This window comes from Pistacia vera, unplaced genomic scaffold, assembly GCF_008641045.1.
Source record: "Pistacia vera cultivar Batoury unplaced genomic scaffold, PisVer_v2 Contig318, whole genome shotgun sequence".
NCBI classification, from domain to species: Eukaryota; Viridiplantae; Streptophyta; class Magnoliopsida; order Sapindales; family Anacardiaceae; genus Pistacia; species Pistacia vera.
Window position 1 is genome coordinate 387,235 of NW_022196133.1, and position 25,780 is coordinate 413,014.

At 34.9% G+C, this 25,780-nt stretch overlaps 3 protein-coding genes across 3 annotated transcripts; all 3 read right to left on the reverse strand.

Moving 5' to 3' along the window:
* Positions 1-1,221: 1,221 nt before the first annotated feature.
* On the reverse strand, positions 1,222-12,054 carry LOC116136689 (activating signal cointegrator 1-like). Its single transcript, XM_031422363.1, has 5 exons — positions 11,832-12,054; positions 10,654-11,373; positions 10,460-10,558; positions 1,787-2,083; positions 1,222-1,617 (listed from the first exon to the last, which is right to left on the reverse strand). Exons 1-5 carry the CDS (start codon positions 11,979-11,981, stop codon positions 1,222-1,224), a joined length of 1,662 nt encoding a protein of 553 aa, XP_031278223.1. The 5' UTR covers positions 11,982-12,054.
* A 917-nt stretch (positions 12,055-12,971) lies between these two features.
* LOC116136718 (pentatricopeptide repeat-containing protein At1g74600, chloroplastic-like) lies at positions 12,972-15,994 on the reverse strand. The gene has a single exon (XM_031422383.1). It carries the CDS (start codon positions 15,956-15,958, stop codon positions 13,268-13,270), a length of 2,691 nt encoding a protein of 896 aa, XP_031278243.1. The 5' UTR covers positions 15,959-15,994; the 3' UTR covers positions 12,972-13,267.
* Positions 15,995-16,461: 467 nt separating this feature from the next.
* LOC116136690 (pentatricopeptide repeat-containing protein At1g74600, chloroplastic-like) lies at positions 16,462-19,529 on the reverse strand. The gene has a single exon (XM_031422364.1). It carries the CDS (start codon positions 19,527-19,529, stop codon positions 16,848-16,850), a length of 2,682 nt encoding a protein of 893 aa, XP_031278224.1. The 3' UTR covers positions 16,462-16,847.
* Between the last annotated feature and the right edge of the window lie 6,251 nt (positions 19,530-25,780).

The following is a 25,780-nucleotide window of genomic DNA, read 5'->3' on the forward strand; positions in this document are numbered from 1 at the left end:
AGGAAACACTACAAGGCTTTCCTTGCAAGCAAGAAGAAGTCAAAGGCTACGACTTCAGGTATATTTATTATTGAGATTAATTTCTCTCCCACAACATCTTGGGTCATTGACACAGGATGTGGTACTCACATTTGTATTGATGTGCAAGGACTAAGGCAAAGTAGAGTGCTCGCCAAGGGAGAGGTGGACCTACGAGTTAGAAATGGAGCACATGTGGCTGCATTGGTTGTAGGGATTTATTGTTTATCTTTGCCGACGGGCTTGTTATTGGAATTACATAACTGTTATTATGTATCTTCTATTTCTAGAAATATTATTTCAGTATCCGCTTTGGATAATATGGGGTATCATTTTGAGATATCTAATGGATTGTTGTCCTTTAGTTTGAATGGTCACTACAACAAAAAGGGTTTTTAGCTACAATTTTGTTAGCGACGATTTCAAAAGTCGTCGCCAAAGGTAACTATTAGCGACGAAATATGAAATTGGTTGCCAAAAGTTTTGCGGAATTTCTAATCCTCTCACAAGATGGCGGGAAGCAAATTGGCGACGGACTTAGCGACGACATAATTCGTCATACAATGTTTTTGCCGACGAAAATAAAAAAAGTGACACCCAAGTTTTTTTGCGACGTAACTATATGTCGCCGTGGATACTTTTAAGAGACGAAAATAATACAAAACATAGCCAAAAGTATTTAGCAACGCAAATGCATGGCGCCATAAAATGTTTTTGGCGACGAACATATATAAAGTGACGCCAACGAAGTTTAGCTACGCAACAAAAGGCCCGTTGTAATACCTTTTCGGCGATGAAAATATAAAAAACAAAGCAGAATCCATCTGGCTACGCAACAAATTGTGCATCAGGAAACGTTTTTGGCGACAAAAATATAAAAAATGACATAAAATCCATCTGGCTACACAACAAATTGTTTGTCGGGAAACGTGTTTGGCGACAAAAATAGAAACAATGATATAAAATCCATCTAGCTATGCAACAAATTGTGCGTCAGGAATGGTTTTTGGCGACGAAAATATAAAAATGACGCAAAATCCATCTAGCTACGCAANAAGATATTTCCATTCCATTACACTAAAATTTATCCCACTTCACCTCCACCTTGGTCAGCCACCAATGTCCGTTGATCAGTGATTACCTCACATATTACGTTACCTGCTTGCCTATTACCTTACCTGCTTGCCCTTCCAAGAGTAATAGCTACAGTTTTTGACATCCGTGGCCTGCTGTAAAACGTTCATTGCAGTTGAAACAGAGACCTTGTGCTCTCTTCCTCTGTATTTCCTCCCATAATAATCGCTTGATCGGATCAGCAGGTGCTGCGGGAGCTACAAGAGCTGCTGGTGGAAGAGCTAGAGGAGCTCGTGCAGGTGGGGGTGGTTGTAAGAACTCCCGCTGCCGTGTGAGTTGTTCGTCTCTCATTCGTGCCAAGTTAATGGCATCCTTAAGGGATTGCGGTTTAAACATTCTAATCCCATCGGCAATTTCAGCATTTAAGTCACCCATGAATGTCCCAACCAGAGCCTTTTGAGTCCATCCTCGTACCCGATTGGCCAAGTGTTCAAATTCTCGCTGGTAATCACGTAAAGAGCCTGTCTACATGATTCTCGAAAGAGCTTCATCAAAATCTTCGCACTCCGAAGGCCCAAAGCGAGTCTTCAAAATTTGCCCATGAAAGAGCGCGTCCTTCCTCTTGGAATGTCCTACGGATCCATTGCCACCATTGGTTGGCCTCTCCTTCCAAGTGGTAGGAGGCCAAAGATACTTTCTGTGCTTCGGAAGTATTCTGGAATTCAAAGAATTGGTTCACACGATTGAACCACTCCGCTGGATCATCTCCTGAGAATATAGGAAATGCAAGCTTCGCTGTCTTGGAGGAGACAACAAGCTGTCCCCCATCGTGGCCTTCACGGTGTTGGTTGCCATGGTTTGGAGGCTCCTGGTTTGCAAGCAGTACATCAGAGAGACGGTTAAGAGTTTCTTCCAAATGTCGTAGCCTGTCCGTCATGCCGAGCTCCATCCGGTGTAGCCCATCTTGCACTTCACCGAGCCCAACCTCTAACTGTTCAATATGCTCTTTATTGGTTCCCAAAATAACCTGCTCTAATACTAATGATAGGTCCCAAACGCAGCATGTATAAATGCTAAGATAACTTGTGTTCTCTTCGGGTGAGAACTTACCACAAATTAGTTTCCTCTTCGGGTGAGAAAGTACCACAACAACTTAGATAATGTTTTGCTTGATAATTCATTACCAACTCGTGGCTACTTAAATAGAAAAACCACTTAACAACCCACGTACAAGCAGACCAAAACAAAAGGAAAACTATAAGCTAACAACTGGACTCAAACACACGTAAAACAGAGCATGCAAATACACTTAAAAACAGAGCATAACGGAAATAACATGCAGTAGAAAGATAAACGTGCGGCTTGAAACTCTCTAACTAATCACAACGTCTTCTACGTGCATGCAATGTCTTCCTCATCCATGCAAAGTCGTGGCCTATCAACAAATAAAATGAATTTCATGGTCCTCTCTTGTATATGTATATATAATTCAAATATACAAAATCTTTCATCTTTCTATATCAAGCAAGAAGTCCCATTTTTTCTTAGAATCCCTCAGTTGGATCTAATTCTAACAAATATTTTTGAAATTTATAAGAAACTCTATTTTTTTTTAATTTTAAAAAAAAATAGAAGATAAGAACAATAAAGAAAGAAAAAAAACACAATAATTAAGGAAGTGGACTATCATACCTATATTTCATGTAGAACTTTTCTGTTCTGCTTGTTTCTGTTACATTTGGAGTCTATCAGAGTAGCAAGTGTTGGTGTTAGGAACGTTTAGCAGAAGCGCCTGGTTGGTCAGATTTTAAAACTTCCTCTCCATAATGCCATTATGATCGTGGCTTGTATTGTATGTTCTTTACAATACAAAATAGATGAGTAAGTGAAATGTTACCAACTCCCTTGTTATATTTTTTTCCTCGTCGAATACTCTCTAAATACCCCAAGTGTGGTACCTCTCTAGATCGATACACATAGGATCTCATGTTAATGGGAATTATCCTGCTACAATGGAATCAAGAACAATTTTTTATTTGGGATGACAAAGAATTTGGAGATTAAACTCTAAGAAGAATGACAAACAAGTTGCTAATCTTCTTGGATGTGCTTCGATGGCTAGGGTTTTTTTTTTCTTTTATAATTTTTCTTTTTCTGTTATTTCTCATACGTTATATTATAATGAACCCTAAGTCTCCTTTAAATAGCCATTTAATGTTAGATTATTAGGCTATCCTTAGAATATCTTATTCTAGTTTAAGTATTTAATCTTGTTGCCCGTTTGAGTGCTAGCCCAATTTGGGTCCAAGATTAATTATTAAACAATTTATAAAGTTTCCTTATTTGGACTTAATTTTTTAAATTAATTAATAATTAATTTATCCAATTACAAGAATAGCATTTTAACCAATTCTACTAATTAGTCAACTAGGAGTCTTCAGAAATTTTAACATTCTAATTAACTCTTTAATGAGAGAATCCCTGATCCCATCAAGCTTAGAAATCCTTAATGTGTGTGTGACCTTTCTAAGTTCATTTATCGATCGACAATAAGGTAAATATCAACTCTTGATATCCATCTTCCTTACAAACCATGAGTGACACGTAGTAGTATGTTATGGCCTCCAATCAATAAATGAAGAGGGATCATATGAACTTGTAAAAATAAGCATTTCAATCATGTCACCTCATTGCCTCCGATGTCGTGTTCCAATCAAGTGCGGACCATGGTATAGTCAAATTTCTAACTTGATCATATAATTCGAATCATCTTGAATGTGGAATTGTGTCTTTATGAAACTATCATAAAACACAAATGCTTTAGCCAAAGACTTCCTCCACAATTGTTGATCCCGTGGAATACTCAAGCTCATAATATCCGAGCCATCATATTCCTTATTGAATACGCATCTAACACTATACATGATTAACTCATGACCAACAAACACTACACACTAGATATGAACATTCTAGTGATAATGTACTGAAGAACCACAAGCACCCATGCACAAGATATGATCGCATCTCTGGTCTAAGGATAAAGTGACACTAATAGACATAACAATGATCATTGACCGAAGATATTATACCCATGTGATCAATCGTCCGATGGTCACATTCAATGCTTCATTCTCTAATGAATCACCTCATTACTCATGCCTTTATGTACGAGTCTCATCACTGAATCATTAGCATCTCATGCTAATCAATGGCGGCACATAGTAATGCTGATCTTGTGATAACATTGCCCTCGATTATTATCACATCTGATTAGGAACATAATTAAGAGTGAGTCATACAAAAAGAATCCTAATACTCATGTTCTCAAACTCTTTGAAAATAGAGTTCTTTCTAAAACAAGCTTAAGGACATACATAACTTAATTAAATATAGATGACACAAAGTAGCATAAAATAATCGTCATTTTATTAATGATAAAATCATTACAAAGTTTATATATACAAATGTTGCCCTAAACCATACATCTATCATTGGTTTTAAGGCACATACACTAACAACAAGTGCTCCTAAATGTCTTGTCACTAGGAAAAGGATACAAGGGGTATCTTTTGATGTTTTGCATATTTTTTTCACAATTAGCAGTGTTTTTGTGAACTTTTGATTTATGTTTGAGGGATATGATCCACTGTGGAAGTTATTTCATATCTAGTAAAACGTTTGCATTGATCTGAAGTAGTTTTCGATGTCTTGTTTGTTAAGTTTGATGAAATTGATCTAAATAACAGTGAGCTAGACAGCCATTGTTTCAACAAGCGAAGCCTGCTTCTTTTGAATGTGATTTCATATTGTGGTGGATACTAGTTATTTTTTTTATAAAATTTTCATCATGGGTATGTTTGTGGTCTAGTATGTTAACCATATTTGTTTGTTGATTGTAGTTTTTGTGAAGGCATACAATGTCTTTGGAGTAAACTAAAGATGATAAAGATTACAGAAAAATAGTTTGTTGATTGTAGTCTTTGTGAAGGCAGACAGTATCTTAGGAGTAAACTAAAGATGATAAAGATTACTGACAAATAGGCAGAAGTAGGTTTTACTGGTGTAATTTCTAAAGTTTAATTAGTTCCTTCCTGTTCTATCTTTGGCTCCCCGAAGAATCGTATATAATTATTACTTTTAGATTAGTCCATGAATATTCTTTCCCATTTTGTTCTGACTTGATATAGGTGCCATTTGAAGTTCTTGTTCGAAGGCAAATTGCCCGTTTGTTAGATTCAAGCCTTCAGCATGTCGGGTTCATATACGATGAGTTTATAAAGGTACATCATTACTAACTTGCTATATTTGTGTTCTCGTAGCACGAATGTTTGCCATTGCAAATTTTCTAATAAAATTAACTCTCCTTTCAGATTAGCCATCGCTGTCTTATGAATGAACTGCAAAGCTTTCCTGTTCTTAGAAAGCATATGGATGAAGCTACAGTAAACTTTCGGCACGAAGGGCTTGAACCCTCTGAGACCTTAATGATAGGACACATTATTGAAATGGAGGTATACTGAAAACATGACTCCTTGAAATCTCATTGCTCTTTATATCTAAACTTTTATATATTGATAGTTAATGATTTATTCCCTTTTGATTAAGGGTAATGTGATTCCGAGTTCCAATAAAAAACCAGGGAAATACTGAAATTTAATTTTGTCATTGCTATTTGGTGTCACTAGAGTTAGTCGACTTTAGACCATGCTGTCTATGTCTTGAAACGGTATATTAGTTTGGTTATGAGTGTGATTTGTTCTTCACTGTTGGCTAGTCCTTAATTTTTCTGCTTGATTCAGAACCACCATGCAAGTTGAAATTTTTAATCTTACTTCTGCTTATGTACTTATGGGCTCCATCTTCCTATTACATTCTTAATTTCCTCACTGCTGTGACAATGTCCATCGTATCTGTGACTGAAATGGCTTTTGTATTTTTCAAACATTGTTGTCATTATGATCGTAGTACCCTCCAAAATTTGTGTTGGACACAATTGTTGTGGTTGCAAGATCAAACATTTTAGTAATGCTGTCTGCGTTTACATGTTTTTTCCCTGCTTTCCTTTGCTATTTTATTTTAATTACACCCGCACTTTTTAACTTTTCTGGTCGATTTTCTTGTTTCATGAAACTTTTCTATCTTTGCTTTTCAAAAGAGTTACGGAGATTTACAAATAAGCGACTCAAACTTGTCATTAGGTCAGGAAAATTTTGGTTTTGACGTATGATTAAGCTTCCCTCTTTATCTTCTCCTCTAAATATTTGTTTATTTCTGGTTGCTCTTACTGGTTTTGATCTGGAGAAGCAGCTTTAAAATGTCAATGATCAATCAATCTATATTTGCCAATCTTTGCGGGGACATTAAGAGGTTCTGTTTATGGCTACCATATGTAATATTTAATCTTCTGCTATTTAATATAGAATAAAATAGTAAATTAATTTAAATAATATTGTCTAACTGCCTTCCCTACACTATAAATTCACGTCAGAATCCAACAGCATTCAACATTAAAATAAATAAAAATACTCTAAATAAATTGGAAATAGTTCAACTATATTTTTTTTCTTTTACCAACCAAAAAAAAAAAAGTTTATATAAAGATGTACTTTCATTTCCAGTTAAACGGTGTCGTGTGTGACAATAAATATGTACCAGTAATAACTAACTTTGCCGCTAACAAATCCAGACCCTTTTTGACTCTCTCATCTCCTTCAACGGTTCTCATACCCAAAATTTTGCAAGAAAACACTTTCCCAGAAAATGCCTCCTATTTTCCCAAGAATAGCCAACGCCTCCCTCCACACTATTCAACGTACTCCTTTAACCCAACCAAAACAAGAGGCTTCTCTATAAGAGAAGCTCTCGTAGCTTTCTGGATGCTGCTGTTTAATGTACTTCTAATTCCCAACTCCAACTCTTCTCAAGGAAAATATTTTTTTTCTCATTTTCTCTCCCTTTACATTCACAACTTAAATTGGTGAAAATTAATTCAGTTCAAGATTCTTTCAATTTTCTCACTTCCTTGAGCATTTTGAAGCCCCAAATGCATCAAGATTCTAACATTCATACTATTCACATAATATCTTGTATTTTCATCGATTAATCATATCCCAATTTATGTTTATCTCAAATATTATTATAATAGTATCCCTATTCACTTTTGGATTACCTACAAATCACTTTTTTTTTTTTTAATTTTTTCGTTTGAATCTCTCATGAATAGTTAGAGAAAACTGTTCTAATAAATCGTTTTCAATATTCTTTTACTAAATGAAAGAGAAATTATTTTCTTCCATAGAGAACATGGCTTCCGGTAGGGTTTTAGTTCATGGCTTTTACGTACAAGTCTTTTCAGAAAATGCAGGGAAAGTCTCTTCCCTCTCCTAAACAAGCAACTCATATTGTAATACATTTAATTTAGATTAGCCTTTTAAGCTGAATCAAATGCAATCGAATTTAATTTCCTCCCATATCTCATTAAAATATATAAATATATAACCATTGTGAATTTTTAAATGTTTCAATAATCAAACAACAATACAAAAGAAAAAGTAAACTGTAATGAGTTAGTGCTTAATAAATAATCTCATTTTTCATTTTATATTTTACAATCAAATTTCACTCTTTGAGTTTTTTTTTTTTTTTAACATGCATAAGCTATGAAATACTAATAATGTTAAAGAGTAAAAATTGTATTTCATATAAGAGTAAGGCATAGTCATATCTCGACTAATCCTCAGGATTCATTAAACACCCTATAAATCCAATGAACCAGCTAAATCACAAATATGATAAGTGACCACTTGATAGAACTCAAATACAAAATCTCTAGATAACCTAAAATCTTGTTATCCGGCACATTTGCTCTATTTTCTATTTCAAATACATAGAATTGCATTTAAAGTTGTTCCACTGAAATTAGATAAAGTCAATAAAGGGTGGCTATTTTTATTATAATTTTGTGTCAGCAATTTAAAAGACCTCATCCCTTGAAGGAAATTAAATATTAATAATAAATAATTCAAATAAAACTTACTCTATAAAAGTTAGTTAGGATTAATACCCAGAGAATCAAACATCACTCCAATAATTTTGATTAAATATTAGTAAAACGAATCAAAATAAAATTTAATCAATATTTATTATTTTTATTCAATTAGTTAAGTGTTAATAAAAATAATAAAGGCAAAATTTATTATTAAAAATAATGTAATTAAATAACTAATAATTACTTAACCATTAAACTTAATTATCTATTATTAAAATAATACAATTAATACAAAACATAACTAAAAATTACTAATAAAAACAGTTTTTAAACAAAAATGCCGAAGATGTTTCATTATTTACATGTTCCAATCATTTAATATTCTTAAAAAACTGAAATGAAAACAAAGAATTCATAAAAGAATACAAATATTTCTTTGAAATTAAACCCAGAAAACTTTAAAATTTAGTCCTCGAGTTGTATAACCACCTTTTAACCAGTGATTCAAATATTGCTCAACAAACATAAACATATAGTTTCAACTTTATGTAATCCATTTAACAAGTCCCAACTCACTTCGCAAATAGAACTCTCAAAAATTTAAACTGCCCCCCTACTGCAGGTACCATATTTAGTAAAAAAGAATAAAAATTAAACTTGTATTTTCTGAGAAGTCCTGTACTATATTTAAATCCTCAAAAATGAAGAAAAAAAAAAAGGTGAATACAAGGCTTTCCATTCCTTACCACTGTAAATCTGCTGCTTGCGTGCTAACTGCATCAGAATTTGTAGTAAGCTAGACATGAACTTCTATGGTAGTCCGAAGAACATACAACTTAATCTTTTATCTATGCACATATCAAGCCATGCTTTTTATGAGCAGTTGCCAATCATAAAATGCTTAACCATTGTTGTCGTGCTGCACCCTTCCAGTTATCTCCGTGCATAAGCCGTTGGCAAGGGACCTATGTGTCTGTTTTCCCTATCAGGCTTCTTACTAATGCCTGGATCTATAAGACTGGCTTTACTGTAAGAGTTGGATTTGGTTTAACTCGGTTCACTTCTCTTTCATCTGGTGGCTGTAAAAATATCTGTTCTCCATCTCCAGTTCGAAACTTCATCTTCATTCACAAGACCTGAAAATACTATTCTATTAGAAGAGAAGAACACTCTATGAATAAGCAAGAAACCAGCAAACAATTAAATGAAAAACAAAAACAAAACAAGCAGCTATAAACCACTAAAGCAATCGGGGTATTGCCAGTAATGAGCACATCAAAAGTACTTTATGAGAATCTATCATAATATTATAACCAATAAAAAACAAAACAAACAGTTCTGATTTTCATTCATCAAGTTAATGACTTCTGTCCATGTGAGTTAGGGGTGTAAAGAGCCGAGCCGAGCCGAGCTTTTGGTTATCGAGCTCAGCTCGTTTACAACAGTGTCGAGCTCGAGCTCGAGCTCGAGCTGGCGAGCCTCAAAATGAACTCGAGCTCGAGCTCGAGTCGAGTTAGAGCCAGCTCGAGGCCGCGCTGATAGCGAGCTCGAGCTCGATAAGGTTGATCAAACCACCATTTATCCGGGTTTGATTGAGCCAAGTTCCCCTTTTTTACAGCAATTTGCCTGGGTACAGCATTTCAATTTCATCCAATGTTGAATTAACCATGATAGTTTCAAACATTACAAAATGTCTATTACCTTACAAAATCAAAAAACAGTTTTAAATATATACAAATAACATCCTAGGAGATTACCGATTTCAGAGTGTCTGTTCGCGATTTGGGATTTGGGGGTCTTTGATTGCGATTTGGGATTTAGGGCAACTGGGATGGGGAACTGAAATTGAGTAATTGACGCTCTGTTTTGGTGTATCGTGTTATTTCAAATTTGCATTTGGGGGGTAAACTGTCATTTTTTCAAACACCTTTTTCATGAACCCACATATCAAGAATACCTAATAGTTTAAAAAATCACCAAAACACCCTGTGAAGTGTACAGTGCTTAATCGAGCCGAGCCAGGCTCGCGTGTGAAGACTCGACTCGATTAACGAACCGAGTTCGAGTCGAGTCGAACCGAGCCTTATCGAGCCGAGCTCTAAACGAGCTTTTATCGCTCGGCTCGGCTCGTTTACAGTCCTAATGTGAGTGTTGATGTTTTCCATTTGCCTAGCAGAAATATGGAGGGGAAAACTGTCTGAACAGAGCGTATTAAGTAGTGCAATTGTTTATGATAATAATTATGAAGAGTAAGGACAAAAAATATAAACAGAGGTAATAAAAGTTTTCAAGCCTTGCATATGTGTGGTGGGCATTACGTTTACACAATTGGAATGCAAAATATAGGCGGAAATTTTGGCCATAAGCAAAAATTGATACCTTGCGACCAACCAAATCAAAAGTCACAACTACTTTACTTCGATTGGCCCTTTCAGCTTCCTCAATCTCCTCCTGTTTCTTCCTTAAAAGTTCCTTTTCCTGGGAGCAAAAAGTCAATCCCAAGCTAATTTAAGCACATGCACAGAGAAAGAATACAACTGTATGCTTGGAAGGATTAGCAAGCAACTAGTTACCTCCTTAGAAAGCCAGCTATTTCCCTCAATCTCATAGTAGTCACTTTGGTCATCAATAACTGTTGTACGAGCTGCAGAGTTTCGGTCATATTCAACAAGCCTTTTTGCATAAGCCTCAGCTGTTGCTTCAGCATCTGATAGGGGAGCTAAACTTTCTTCCAGACCAGCATACGTGCTTCCTTCCTTCAGCACAAGGGCACCACAAAACTGGCAAGGTCCCTCCCCCTCTTGTTCACAAACTATCTTGCCACAAGACAAACAATTGCTGATCAATCTGTGCTGACGTGCTTGACAAGAGCATGGTTTTCCCTGTTGGAATACAACTGAACCTTTAGCAGCCTCAGCAAGAGAAACAACTTTTCCAGCTTTCTTCTTTTTGCTACTAGTTTGGTTCCCTTTATTCACAGTTCTTGACTCACTGCTCTCAGCTGAGACCCGGTTTTCATGATAACTGGAGTTAGCACCTTTTTTTGGTTCCACCTGATAACTTGAGGCCATAACCGTTTTAGGTTTAGCCTGATAACTGGGGCCTGTAACCTCTTTTGGAGTTTTCGATGGTTTCTTGAATCCACTAGCAGATCCATCACCAGAGCGTGGTTTAACATAGGCATGTAATTTAGAAGTTGTAACATCTGGAGTGCTGCTACAGAGCTCTGAGTGACCTCTGCGTCGAAGATACTCCTCAATCACGCTTTTGCCCACTTCTTGGCCAATAATATTCTGCAATGAAAATCTAGATTTGTAAAACTTTAAAAAATGAACTCCACCATAAATATTCGCGAATAAATTCAATTCTAATTGTTTTGCTAATATCTGCCTTTCTAAACTTCTAAATGCAAATGTATTCTCACTTCTGATTCTATATAAAACATTAACAAGCTACAGACTAATTTGTAATATTTATTCGTGTGGTCTCTGACACTGTGGCTTCCCCTAACCTAATTCTTGGCACCACAATGATATAAATCAAGGACCAAAAATACTATCAGACTGAGATTGTTTTATAATTAGGATACTATTTCGTATGATGGCCAATCAGTGCCCAATCCCGAGAACTATGCCATCAAACTTAATCCCAAAAATTAAGCCAAAAGCGAAAGAAAAACCCATTAACTTCAAACCCACCAAGCAAACTCACAAATTGAGAACATCAAAGACAGAGAGAAAGAGATAATTACGTCGAGGTACTCTTTGGCGTCGAGTGGTTGAGCGAATTCACAATAGGAGACTAAACCCGAAATTATCTCCCGGTCCAAATCCAATCCCGTCTTGACTCTCTTGCACAGATCCACCAGCGCTTCCTCTAGCCATTGTCCCGCGGTCTCCATTCTTTCTCAGTCTCCTTGCGAGAATGCAAAGAGTTCTATTAATCTCAGGGTTTTAACAGAGAAAAGAATCAAGATTTTGTTTAAAGGAAAAAAGAAAATAATTACGAAATTAAATGAGTTGATTTCATTTCTTTTAATGAAAATGGGTAGAAATTTTTTCATTTTTTCACTAGTGATGAATTAAAAAAGTGGCCATTTTATTTAAAGAAAACTGACCACTTTGGTTAAGATTCCATATTCCAAACTATAAGAACTAAGAAGACCAAAGTCTTTTGACTGATACATATGACTAATTTTGAGATTTCATAAATTTAAATGGCTAGTTTTTACTAAATATATGTAAAAGTGGTTGTTATTTCAAATTATTGCAATAATAGAGACTAGTGAGGCGGCGCAGTTTGGTAATATGACAGGTACCAAACCTGTTTTTTTGGGAGTGTAACTTGCACTGGTAAAATTAGTTGAGATGCTAAACGCTAGAAGCCTACAATATGTGGCTCTGCTCGAAGAACTTAAATTGGTATGTAATTTTTTGGGCTCTGGTAAAATGTATATGATTGGAGGACATAGAAGATGTAATTTTCCAAAGAACAAATGGATTTTGTACATTGATTTCTATGTAGAAAGAGCTCGCTGTCCATGCTGCTATTTCTCTGGCATTATAGATATCCAAAACTAACCATAACGCACTTCACTTGTCCTGCAATTCCAAGCTACTTGAGAGCCAAAGAACCCGATCCTGCAAAGGAAAACAATACTGTGAGATAATCAATTTGCTCACATACATGACAATCAGGGTGAAAGGCTGAAAGTTGAATGTCACTAGCACTTCAAATAAGTGAGCAGAGTTACAAGTTACAGAATATCAAACAGTTATGGAGAGGACAATCTGAGATAGGCTGCATGCTCTCATAATATGCACTTGTTCCCAAATAATCTTATAGGTCAAAAATTCACATTAGATTCCAACCTTATACATGAAGAAAAAGCAAAAGAACACAAAGTGGGGATTTGATGACTTACAGGATTGCAAAGGATGCTAAGTTTAATGAAGTATTTTGCCGCACAAATTTGAATTTTTTCCTCCCTGCATTGATAACCAATATAGCAACTAACAGTCTGTTGGGATCTTGATCAGTCTGTCATATGTTCCATCTGATTTAATGTGAACATGAACGCCAATTTTTAGTAGAACATTGACTGATTACCAGATATGTGCCAAACTCCAACCAGTTTGTAGGCTTCCGAGATATATCAAGATTTACCATTCAGATCGCAGCTTTATTTCACATAAGACTCCAACCAGGTTCCTTGTCAACTCCAGCTCCCCTCATCTGGCTCCTGACCTCCAGGACGTCTTCCCAGTGGCCAACTTCGGCACAGATATTTGACAAGGAAACATAAGCTCCAGCATCGCGTGGATCCAACTTCATAACATTCTCAGCTGCTACCCTTCCAAGTTCAATATCTCCATGCACTTTACAAGCAGCAAGCAGCGTTCCCCATACCAAAGCATCAGGTTCTATGGGCATGTTTTTTATGAACTTATCAGCCTCTTCTAATCTCCCTGAGCGACCAAGAAGATCAACCATACAAGCATAGTGATAGTTATTAGGCTCGATTCCATAGTCTTTGGTCATTGAATTAAAATGGAAATATCCCTCTTCAACCAAACCATTATGGCTACAAGCAGATAAAACCCCGACAAAGATCACTGAATCAGGTCTGTTTCCTTTATTCTTCATAAGCTCGAAGACTCTCAAAGCCTCTGCCCCTTTTCCATTTTGAGCATAGCTTGTTATCAAAGCTGTCCAAGCTATCAAGTCAGGTTCATCAATCTGTTCAAATGCTTTACAGCAATCTTCAACACTTCCAGATTTTGAATACATTGTAACAAGCGAACTTGCAACAGCAATTTCAGAGTCTAAACCCATTTTTATGATGTAGCCATGCAGTTGAGTCCCAAGGCCTGATCTGTTCAAGAGAGAAATAGCTCTAAGAACAGATGAAAGCATGAAGGAATCAACTGCCAAATCGGACATCAGCATTTCATGGAACAACAAGACTGCATCTTCAATTAACCCATTTTGGGCATATCCCGAAATTAAAGAAGCGCATGAAACCTGATCTTTTAGAGGTAGAATGTCAAACACCCTCCTAGCTGACTTTAGTGCACTGCACTTTGAATACATGGTTACAAGTGCACCACCAATAAGTGTTTCTTTGTCAATTCCAGCACGAAGAGCATACCCATGAACTTCCTTACCCTTTTTCAGAGAAGGAAGAGCAAAACAAGATTTAAGAATTGCAGAGAGAGTCTGTTGGTCGACCATAGTTTCTTCAAATAGCATCTCCCTGAATAATTGAAAAGCTAAATGTGTAAAGCCATATTCCGAATATCCGGCAATCATTGAGGCCCACAAAGCACTGTCTCTGATAGAAATTTGCTCAAACACTTTATAAGACTCCTCTAAACTCCCACACTTGGAGTACATTGTTAAAAGAGAACAACCAACAGAAAGATCATGTATCAAGGCAGCTTTAAGAGCACAGCAGTGGATTTGTCTCCCCAAATCTAAAGAGTCTATAACGCTTAAAACACTAGAAATACAAAAGTTATCAGGTTTCAGACCTTCCCATAACATTCTTTGTAGCAATTCAATTGCCTTTTGAGAACTCTGATTCTGAACAAAAGAAGATATCATAACAGTCCATGTACTTGGACTCACTCTATCTTCCATCTCTCTAAACACCTTCTCAGTTAAACCAATATGCCCTATTTTTGAGTACATATTGATTAGTGCAGCCACCACCACTGGATCCAAATAGAATCCAGTTTTTAGAATCCATGAATGTATCTCTTCTCCCTCTTTCATCATATATGGTTTTGCACAGGCAGCAATTACACTTGTAACTGTAAAGATGTTAATTTCCACCCTCGTTTTCCTCATTTCTTTAAAAAATTTGAGGGCAAAGAAAGAATCACCCTTCTGCACAAAGCCAGAAATGATAGCAGTCCAAGAAACCACATTACGGATTGGCATTCGCGAGAATTCTTTCTTAGCATCATCTAGATCTCCACATTTAGCATACAAGTCAACAACAGCAGTCCCCAGAAAAACATCTTTTGCACCACACTTGATCAACTTCCCTTGAATTTCTTTCCCAATCTCAAGTTCCCTAAGTGTAGCACAAGCCGACAAAACACTCGAAAATGTATAACTATTTGGAACCAGAGACCTATGATCCATTTGGCGAAACAGATCCAAAGCAATCCAGTAATTTCCATTCCTCACAGCCCCAGATATAATAGAATTCCAAACAACAACATTCTCACATGAAGCATCACCAAACACCCTCAAAGCATCCTCAAAAGTAAAATTCTTCGCAAACAAATCTATCATTCCAGCCCGAACATAGCCACTTGTATAGAATCCATTTTTAATTGCTAAGGAATAAACTTGCATACCAAACAAAGTAGCTTGCAATGCGGAACAAGCAGAAAGAACACTGCCATAGGTGATCTCATCAGGTTCAAAACCAAAAAAGAGCATCCTACAAAATAACCTCCAAGAATCCTCGAATAAAGAACCATTATTATAACCAGAAATCATAATATTCCAAGAAATAACGTTTAACTGAGGAGTTGTATCGAACAACTTGAGTGCGTTAACCATAGAAGATGATTTACAATAACAATCAAGCAAAGAATTGGAGAAAAAAATATTGGTTTGCAGTAAACCTGATTTAAGCAAATGGGTATGTATAATTTTAGTGTCTCTGATGGTGTAGCGTTTTGTTTTAGAATGATGACTGAAGAAATGAAAAGGGTCAAAAGCAGTGACATCAGGCTCATGTTTACTAATGATTACTGATGGGCTGCTACCGATAACTGCAAGAGAAGATTTTAGTTTTCCAATGGAAAGTGAGACTTTGGTTAGTTTGTTTTTACCGATGAGATGATTCATTTGGCTCATAGAGATTTGTCTTTTGAAGAGCGCCGGAAGCCGGGAACAAAGCGGCCATATCACATAAAATTAGTTGAGATGCTAAACGCTAGAAGCCTACAATATGTGGCTCTGCTCGAAGAACTTAAATTGGTATGTAATTTTTTGGGCTCTGGTAAAATGTATATGATTGGAGTACATAGAAGATGTAGTTTTCCAAAGAACAAATGGATTTTGTACATTGATTTCTATGTAGAAAGAGCTCGCTGTCCATGCTGCTATTTCTCTGGCATTATAGATATCCAAAACTAACCATAACGCACTTCACTTGTCCTGCAATTCCAAGCTACTTGAGAGCCAAAGAACCCGATCCTGCAAAGGAAAACAATACTGTGAGATAATCAATTTGCTCACATACATGACAATCAGGGTGAAAGGCTGAAAGTTGAATGTCACTAGCACTTCAAATAAGTGAGCAGAGTTACAATTTACAGAATATCAAACAGTTATGGAGAGGACAATCTGAGATAGGCTGCATGCTCTCATAATATGCACTTGTTCCCAAATAATCTTATAGGTCAAAAATTCACATTAGATTCCAACCTTATACATGAAGAAAAAGCAAAAGAACACAAAGTGGGGATTTGATGACTTACAGGATTGCAAAGGATGCTAAGTTTAATGAAGTATTTTGCCGCACAAATTTGAATTTTTTCCTCCCTGCATTGATAACCAATATAGCAACTAACAGTCTGTTGGGATCTTGATCAGTCTGTCATATGTTCCATCTGATTTAATGTGAACATGAACGCCAATTTTTAGTAGAACATTGACTGATTACCAGATATGTGCCAAACTCCAACCAGTTTGTAGGCTTCCGAGATATATCAAGATTTACCATTCAGATCGCAGCTTTATTTCACATAAGACTCCAACCAGGTTCCTTGTCAACTCCAGCTCCCCTCATCTGGCTCCTGACCTCCAGGACGTCTTCCCAGTGGCCAACTTCGGCACAGATATTTGACAAGGAAACATAAGCTCCAGCATCGCGTGGATCCAACTTCATAACATTCTCAGCTGCTACCCTTCCAAGTTCAATATCTCCATGCACTTTACAAGCAGCAAGCAGCGTTCCCCATACCAAAGCATCAGGTTCTATGGGCATGTTTTTTATGAACTTATCAGCCTCTTCTAATCTCCCTGAGCGACCAAGAAGATCAACCATACAAGCATAGTGATAGTTATTAGGCTCGATTCCATAGTCTTTGGTCATTGAATTAAAATGGAAATATCCCTCTTCAACCAAACCATTATGGCTACAAGCAGATAAAACCCCGACAAAGATCACTGAATCAGGTCTGTTTCCTTTATTCTTCATAAGCTCGAAGACTCTCAAAGCCTCTGCCCCTTTTCCATTTTGAGCATAGCTTGTTATCAAAGCTGTCCAAGCTATCAAGTCAGGTTCATCAATCTGTTCAAATGCTTTACAGCAATCTTCAACACTTCCAGATTTTGAATACATTGTAACAAGCGAACTTGCAACAGCAATTTCAGAGTCTAAACCCATTTTTATGATGTAGCCATGCAGTTGAGTCCCAAGGCCTGATCTGTTCAAGAGAGAAATAGCTCTAAGAACAGATGAAAGCATGAAGGAATCAACTGCCAAATCGGACATCAGCATTTCATGGAACAACAAGACTGCATCTTCAATTAACCCATTTTGGGCATATCCCGAAATTAAAGAAGCGCATGAAACCTGATCTTTTAGAGGTAGAATGTCAAACACCCTCCTAGCTGACTTTAGTGCACTGCACTTTGAATACATGGTTACAAGTGCACCACCAATAAGTGTTTCTTTGTCAATTCCAGCACGAAGAGCATACCCATGAACTTCCTTACCCTTTTTCAGAGAAGGAAGAGCAAAACAAGATTTAAGAATTGCAGAGAGAGTCTGTTGGTCGACCATAGTTTCTTCAAATAGCATCTCCCTGAATAATTGAAAAGCTAAATGTGTAAAGCCATATTCCGAATATCCGGCAATCATTGAGGCCCACAAAGCACTGTCTCTGATAGAAATTTGCTCAAACACTTTATAAGACTCCTCTAAACTCCCACACTTGGAGTACATTGTTAAAAGAGAACAACCAACAGAAAGATCATGTATCAAGGCAGCTTTAAGAGCACAGCAGTGGATTTGTCTCCCCAAATCTAAAGAGTCTATAACGCTTAAAACACTAGAAATACAAAAGTTATCAGGTTTCAGACCTTCCCATAACATTCTTTGTAGCAATTCAATTGCCTTTTGAGAACTCTGATTCTGAACAAAAGAAGATATCATAACAGTCCATGTACTTGGACTCACTCTATCTTCCATCTCTCTAAACACCTTCTCAGTTAAACCAATATGCCCTATTTTTGAGTACATATTGATTAGTGCAGCCACCACCACTGGATCCAAATAGAATCCAGTTTTTAGAATCCATGAATGTATCTCTTCTCCCTCTTTCATCATATATGGTTTTGCACAGGCAGCAATTACACTTGTAACTGTAAAGATGTTAATTTCCACCCTCGTTTTCCTCATTTCTTTAAAAAATTTGAGGGCAAAGAAAGAATCACCCTTCTGCACAAAGCCAGAAATGATAGCAGTCCAAGAAACCACATTACGGATTGGCATTCGCGAGAATTCTTTCTTAGCATCATCTAGATCTCCACATTTAGCATACAAGTCAACAACAGCAGTCCCCAGAAAAACATCTTTTGCACCACACTTGATCAACTTCCCTTGAATTTCTTTCCCAATCTCAAGTTCCCTAAGTGTAGCACAAGCCGACAAAACACTCGAAAATGTATAACTATTTGGAACCAGAGACCTATGATCCATTTGGCGAAACAGATCCAAAGCAATCCAGTAATTTCCATTCCTCACAGCCCCAGATATAATAGAATTCCAAACAACAACATTCTCACATGAAGCATCACCAAACACCCTCAAAGCATCCTCAAAAGTAAAATTCTTCGCAAACAAATCTATCATTCCAGCCCGAACATAGCCACTTGTATAGAATCCATTTTTAATTGCTAAGGAATAAACTTGCATACCAAACAAAGTAGCTTGCAATGCGGAACAAGCAGAAAGAACACTGCCATAGGTGATCTCATCAGGTTCAAAACCAAAAAAGAGCATCCTACAAAATAACCTCCAAGAATCCTCGAATAAAGAACCATTATTATAACCAGAAATCATAATATTCCAAGAAATAACGTTTAACTGAGGAGTTGTATCGAACAACTTGAGTGCGTTAACCATAGAAGATGATTTACAATAACAATCAAGCAAAGAATTGGAGAAAAAAATATTGGTTTGCAGTAAACCTGATTTAAGCAAATGGGTATGTATAATTTTAGTGTCTCTGATGGTGTAGCGTTTTGTTTTAGAATGATGACTGAAGAAATGAAAAGGGTCAAAAGCAGTGACATCAGGTTCATGTTTACTACTGATTACTGATCGGCTGCTACCGATAACTGCAAGAGAAGATTTTAGTTTTCCAATGGAAAGTGAGAATTTGGTTAGTTTGTTTTTACCGATGAGATGATTCATTTGGCTCATAGAGATTTGTCTTTTGAAGAGCGCCGGAAGCCGGGAACAAAGCGGCCATATCACATAAAAAGATTATTACTGTGGAGAGTTTAAGAGTACAGTTTAACGAAAATTTTGTTAATTATATGATTAGATAAACAATTTAATTGAGTTATAATTTAAAAAAAAAAAATTCTTTTAATTCTCATTTATATTCCCAAATTTCAAATTTTAATTAATTTTACACCATTTTTTTCCAAATCAAACTTAATTAAGTTTTTTTTCTACATTTATTTTTTCATCCAATTTTCTAATTCAACTTATTTTATCTTCTTTCTTGTTTTTATTATATTTCATCAAACAGGCAAATATTTAAAATAAAATAAAATATTTCAATGATTATGAAAATTTATGATTTGGTTATGAAAATTTAAGACATGTAAGATTAAATGTTAAAAATCAAAACAAAAATATAAAATAGAACATGAATGTATTTAGAAATTAAAATGTTATTTCTAGTATTTTAAATTAAGGTAAAAATTTTCAAATTAAAAAAAATAAGGGATATAGATCAATTAAGTGGGAGCTAAAAAATTTAAAACACATTTATGAAAATTTTGAAATAATAACTTTATTTTCCATTTGCAAGGAAAGGTTTCAACTTATACCGTTAGGCGCCCTTTTAAACCAGAGGAGTTAAATAAGAAAATTTCTTCCTTGATTACTAAGATTGTAGAACTAGGTATTTCTTCCTAGAATCCGCAACAAGTTGTTTTTGTCCTCATTTCTATAAGCCATAAAGGTCTAATGTTCAACTGAGATTTCATTTTCTGAATACAACTATGTGCATTAACTAATTTATACTAATCCAAGTACTAACATAAGAAATTTGAAATTCCCTCCAAAAAAAAAAAAAAAAATTTCAAATTTTCAGATATTAGTACTTAGATTAGTACAAATTGATTAATGCACATAGCATTACTTTTCATTTTCTATCCGATTCCCCGAGATCGAAAATAAATTATTAATAAGTCATTAAAAATTATAATACTTTAAAATGTTTTATATTGTTTATCTATATTATATACAGCATATTTTAGTGTTAAGACTTAATACTATAGCAATATTAGAAATTCCAAATAATAATCAGAAAATCAAAAATAAAACCATTATTATTATTATTTTTAGTTTGTGATATTTTTGCCAAACTTTTCAACAGGTCCCATTCTCCTGTTATTACCTGAAGAGTAATTCCACTTCAGTTACTCAACTCAACATAACCCCAAATTGATATCAATTGGATTAACACAGTTTCATCCAATATCGATTCTAATTCATCCCATACTTCCAATATCCAATTATCAATATGATAGATGGAGACTTTGATCAAAATCATATTCTCCCTCAATTGATCGAGTATCGATTCTCATCTGGGAATTCCAACGCTTTTGGCCTACTTTAAAGAAGAAAATTATGTAGATAACTCCATAAACTAACACAATCTAGAGCAGTATAAACCATATATGCAATTTCAATGATCATGAGTGACTCTCAATGGCCCAAAAACAGGTCAAATTCATGGAGTCATAGTCGCCTAAAAAAATCGGTAGTAGGAAAAAACTGGAGATATAAAAATTTAGTTAGAGATAGTGTCTTCAACCTGCAAAATAGTTCAAGATGGTTTGTCTTGAAAGTGTTTCAAGACTGCATCTTATATTTTCAAGGAAAACATCTTGAAAACATAATATTCAAACTGCAAGTACAATTTTTTATTTGTATCGTAATGCACAAATTTACACTATAGTTGTCATAAACATGACCCAGTGGCTTGCATTGAGGTTAAAGAAAGATAGGAACTTAAAACTTGATGGCAATTCGAATTCAAAGGGAATTATGATAACTTTTATCAAAGTATCTCAAAATAAATTATAGAGAATGACAAACAAATGCCACTAAATATTTTTGATAATCTGCTAGTAAACCCAGAAATGCTAGCGAAAAATAGCATTACTCTTTGTTAGTGAGATTTGCAGTAAATGCATCTGGGTTTACTTGGTTCTTTTTGTAGAAGAGAGAGAAGAATAGATGGAGTTCTAGGAAAACCTGGAATCAAGAAATGGAGATACAGTAGATCCCAACAAAAGTGAGAGTTGTGGGCTATCAATAGTGGTGGTCTTTCACGCAGCAAAGGCAAACCATTGCAGGTCCTTGTTGGTGCGAGAAAACTGAACTATAGAATAGGAAAAATAAGAAAAAGAGTAAAAGAAAAAGAAAGTATATAGATTAAAGTTCAAATACTGTGTCAGATAGGCTGTTACGAGGAATATGCAGGTCTCTTGATGCCATATATCAAGAACAATTAGAAGTGGATCTGTGGCTAATTAAGGCCAGGCATGCTAGAAGAGAATCCAGGATCAGATACGTTGTTTTTGTTTTCATGTCCAGCGAAGATTCGCTCCTCCAACCGCCTCAATCGTTCTTCTTGAATCCAAACTTTTGCTTCTTGATCCAGAGCAACATTGTCCTTCTCATTGAAGACCCTCTCCTCTAACTGCCTCAATCGTTCTTGCTGATCCTGCAGGATAGAATTGATCATATCTGCACCTGCCCATTGATTATTAACCATTGCACGCAACTCGTCCATCTCTTTGCGCAACTCCTCTGTGTCAGCATGCAGCTCCTCTGTCGGTGGATTTGATGCAGCTGGAAGATGTGTCTCATGAAATAGCTCCTCCTGAATGACTCTCTCCAGTTAGTTTTCTCTATATAATAACGAAAATATGCGCTACTAATTAAAATTCAACTTTTAAATACCATACCTCATCATCGTCGTCATCATCATTGTGGCATAAAGAGGATTTTAACCATGCCCGATGTTTATATGGGAGCTGTACTCGAGAAGCATGGTCCTTCTTAGGCCGCCTCTGCACATCAGAAATAGAAAAGTTAACATTCGAATGAAAAATAAACAAACAAAAAAACAAATAACTATTCACCTCAGAGTACTTATTTTCAAAGAACGTGCATAACCAACCCCAATCTTCTTGTGTGACATGTCCATACGGATACTGGCGTGCCTCTTCTGTCGACTTGAACCCTTTAAAATACTGATAGAGCTCATACCTATAGTCCTTCCAACTCCTTTCCATCAAATTATCTACATACATACAGATGTCGTCTATGTGGAAATTTACTTCATCCATGTTACTTCTGTCATAAGGTTCAAACAAAATCAATTCTACTGCCCCTCAATTTGTAAATTAGTAATGCAAACAGTAGATCTGAAAGATGCTTTTCTTTCCATTTCATAGGATTATATGAACAATGATATTGGCAGTAAGCAAAAGCATTTCTACAAAAAGTGCTTTAATAAAAAAACAAAACGAAGCAGAAAGACCCATCAAGAGTTGTTTTTTTTTTTTTTTGGTTTTTTTTTTGGGGGGGGGGGGGGGTTCTAAAAAAAGCACTTTTCAAATATGATTATAATCTATAAAAAAAATCACTTCATTCAAACGCAACAAAATTAAGGAAAAAATGTTTGTAATTTTAACAGTGTTCTTCAACAATCAACAAACTAACTAACCACACACAGAAATAATAGTAATTCAAAAATAATTCACAGCTAAGAGACCCACAGAAGAACTTAAGTTGGATTAAATGACAATCTATTTGCAAGTAATGGAATTATTTCACAAGACAATTCACAAAAATCAAAATGGAGACTTGCATAAAAGTACAAACTTACCAAAGAGGAGTGTTACAGCGAGAGCTGATGTGATTTGAAGATGAATTAGGGTTTCAGATTTACTGTGGCAAGCGTGATTGAGCGAGTGGATCGACAGGGCTTTCTTCTTATGCGAGCGTGTTCGTTGTTTAGCAACAAGACACGACGTCGTTTCACTGCGCGAAAGGAACGGTAACTTTATAAGCGCCAATATTCAAGGAGATGCTTTCCCGCCTTTTTCGGCCAAGGATTATGATTATCACCTCATTTTGTTAATCAATAATGTTAAAAAAACTCATTTCAAGAAGCAACTTTTACGATGCATACACGCAGAGGCGGATTTAGCCCCCAGGCCTACCCTCAGATTTAAAAAAAAAAAAAAAAAAAAAATTATTAATGTACAAGTCACCAAAAATTGTTAATTAGATTTAAAAAAAATAAGAACTATTATACATATTATACATATATCTAAGTTCATAAAAAACTTATTATTAATATATATATATTCCAAACTAACATCATATTAAAGTTTAAAACTCTTTTCACTCTTTTTCTCCGTAACTCCACTTGTTTTTTATGATTTTATTCCCAAAATTATTTACTCTCTCATTCTCATTCTTTTTCTCATGTTATTCGCTCTTAAAACTTTTAAAAATTGAAATTATTAAATTTTCACTACTCAAGGTTTCATAATTAGCTCAATTTTCTAGTTTTATTAATTTTATGTATGTGTATTGTTTATTTAATTTAGTTTATTTTATGATTTAATCTTTTTTTTTTTTAGGTTTTTTATTACAATTTGAGGAAAAAAAACATTAATATTGTGAGTTTATTTTGTATTTTGTGTCTAAGAATGAGCATGCTTTCTCAAATTAAAACTTTGACTATATTTTAGAAGACATTATTCTTCACCTTTCACCCACCACTTTTCTATATTTCAAACGTCATCGTTTAGCTGCTCTATTATTAAAGAAATTTGAGTTATTATCTATGTTTATACCAAGAAAATTCCCCATTTTTTTATTAATTCATATTTGATTGAAGTTTTGGTTGACTTTAGCTTAATTAGGCTATGTATGATCAAAATCATAAAAATTTATATTATAATCTTTGAAAGCCAAAAATAAAAATATTAAAAGAAAGTTTTGTCCAATGTTTACTTAACACATTTACTCAAAATTTTGCTTTTCATAGATTTATTCAAATAGGAAAATATCGTGTTATTTCATATTATTTTCTCTTAAGTTATTAATATTGTATTTTTTTTTTTTTTTATTAAGGTTTGATAATTTTTTAAAGTTTTTACTAGTTATCTGGTAAATAATGGCGAAGCCGCAGAAGCCCCCCCTCGACAAAAATCATGGATCCATCACTACATACAAGTCCATTCAATTACACTATATGCCGAAAGATATTTATACGTGCACAAACACATCTTTATTGCAATTGGATTGATATATATCTTTAGTATATCTCATTCTCATTATCATTAGACAAACACATATACAGTTATTTAAGAAAGATACCTACACAGTTGGATGCACATGTCCATTCAGTCTCATTATACATGAGAGATACTTACACAATACATTGACATGTTTCGTAATGATTAAATTGACATACAAATAAATTAAATTAATGTGTCTCATCGTGATTAGATAGATATACATACATTCCTTTTGAAAAAGAATTTTTCTATTATTCATTTGTTTTTTATGATATTATGGATATGGTAGTAAATTTTCAAGTTTTAAAAGTATTACATTGATATTAAATTTAAGTTCTTTTTTTAATTATTTGATATTAATAACTATCATATATAGAAATCATTGAATTTGTTCTTAAAATGAGCGATCTCTATGCATAATATTACATTTTAAATTTTATGTTCAGTATAATATATATCTATATTTAATGTTATGATTATTCATTAAAAAAAAACTATAAGGATTAAATTTATGGAGACCCATTTTATTTTCATTTACATGAAAGAAAATTGTATATAAGGATAATCTTAAACAACCTCAGGAGGTGTTAAAAAATTACATGAAAATCTAAATGTTTTAGAAATTTGCACAAACATCCGTGTTATTATGTTATCTGCTACTTAAGGTGAGAGTTAAATTGCCTTTGATTGATAGTAAACGAAACTTTTCATTAAAAGTAGATCTTTGAATAGTTTTTTACAGAGTAGACATTGGCATAACCTTAATTAACCAATTTCTACAACCTAAGCAGTATTGTAATTTTTCTGGGTACCCAAAACATGTGTTTCAGGTTTCGGTTCTAGACATTTACGAATCTGAACCGATCGATTTCGGTTCAGGTTCAAAATCTCAAGAACCGATTGGTTCTAGTTCCATGGGATTTGGGTGGGTACCCAAACCCGCTTACCCGTATAATTGACAGCTTGAAGTTGCATATTATCAATAACTTACAGAAAAGATATTGATATCTTCAATGCGTAGTCAAATACATTAATATCACTTAAATATCTTATATTGTAGGGCTACATCAACCTCTTTTGAAGCTCTATAAACTACGTGTC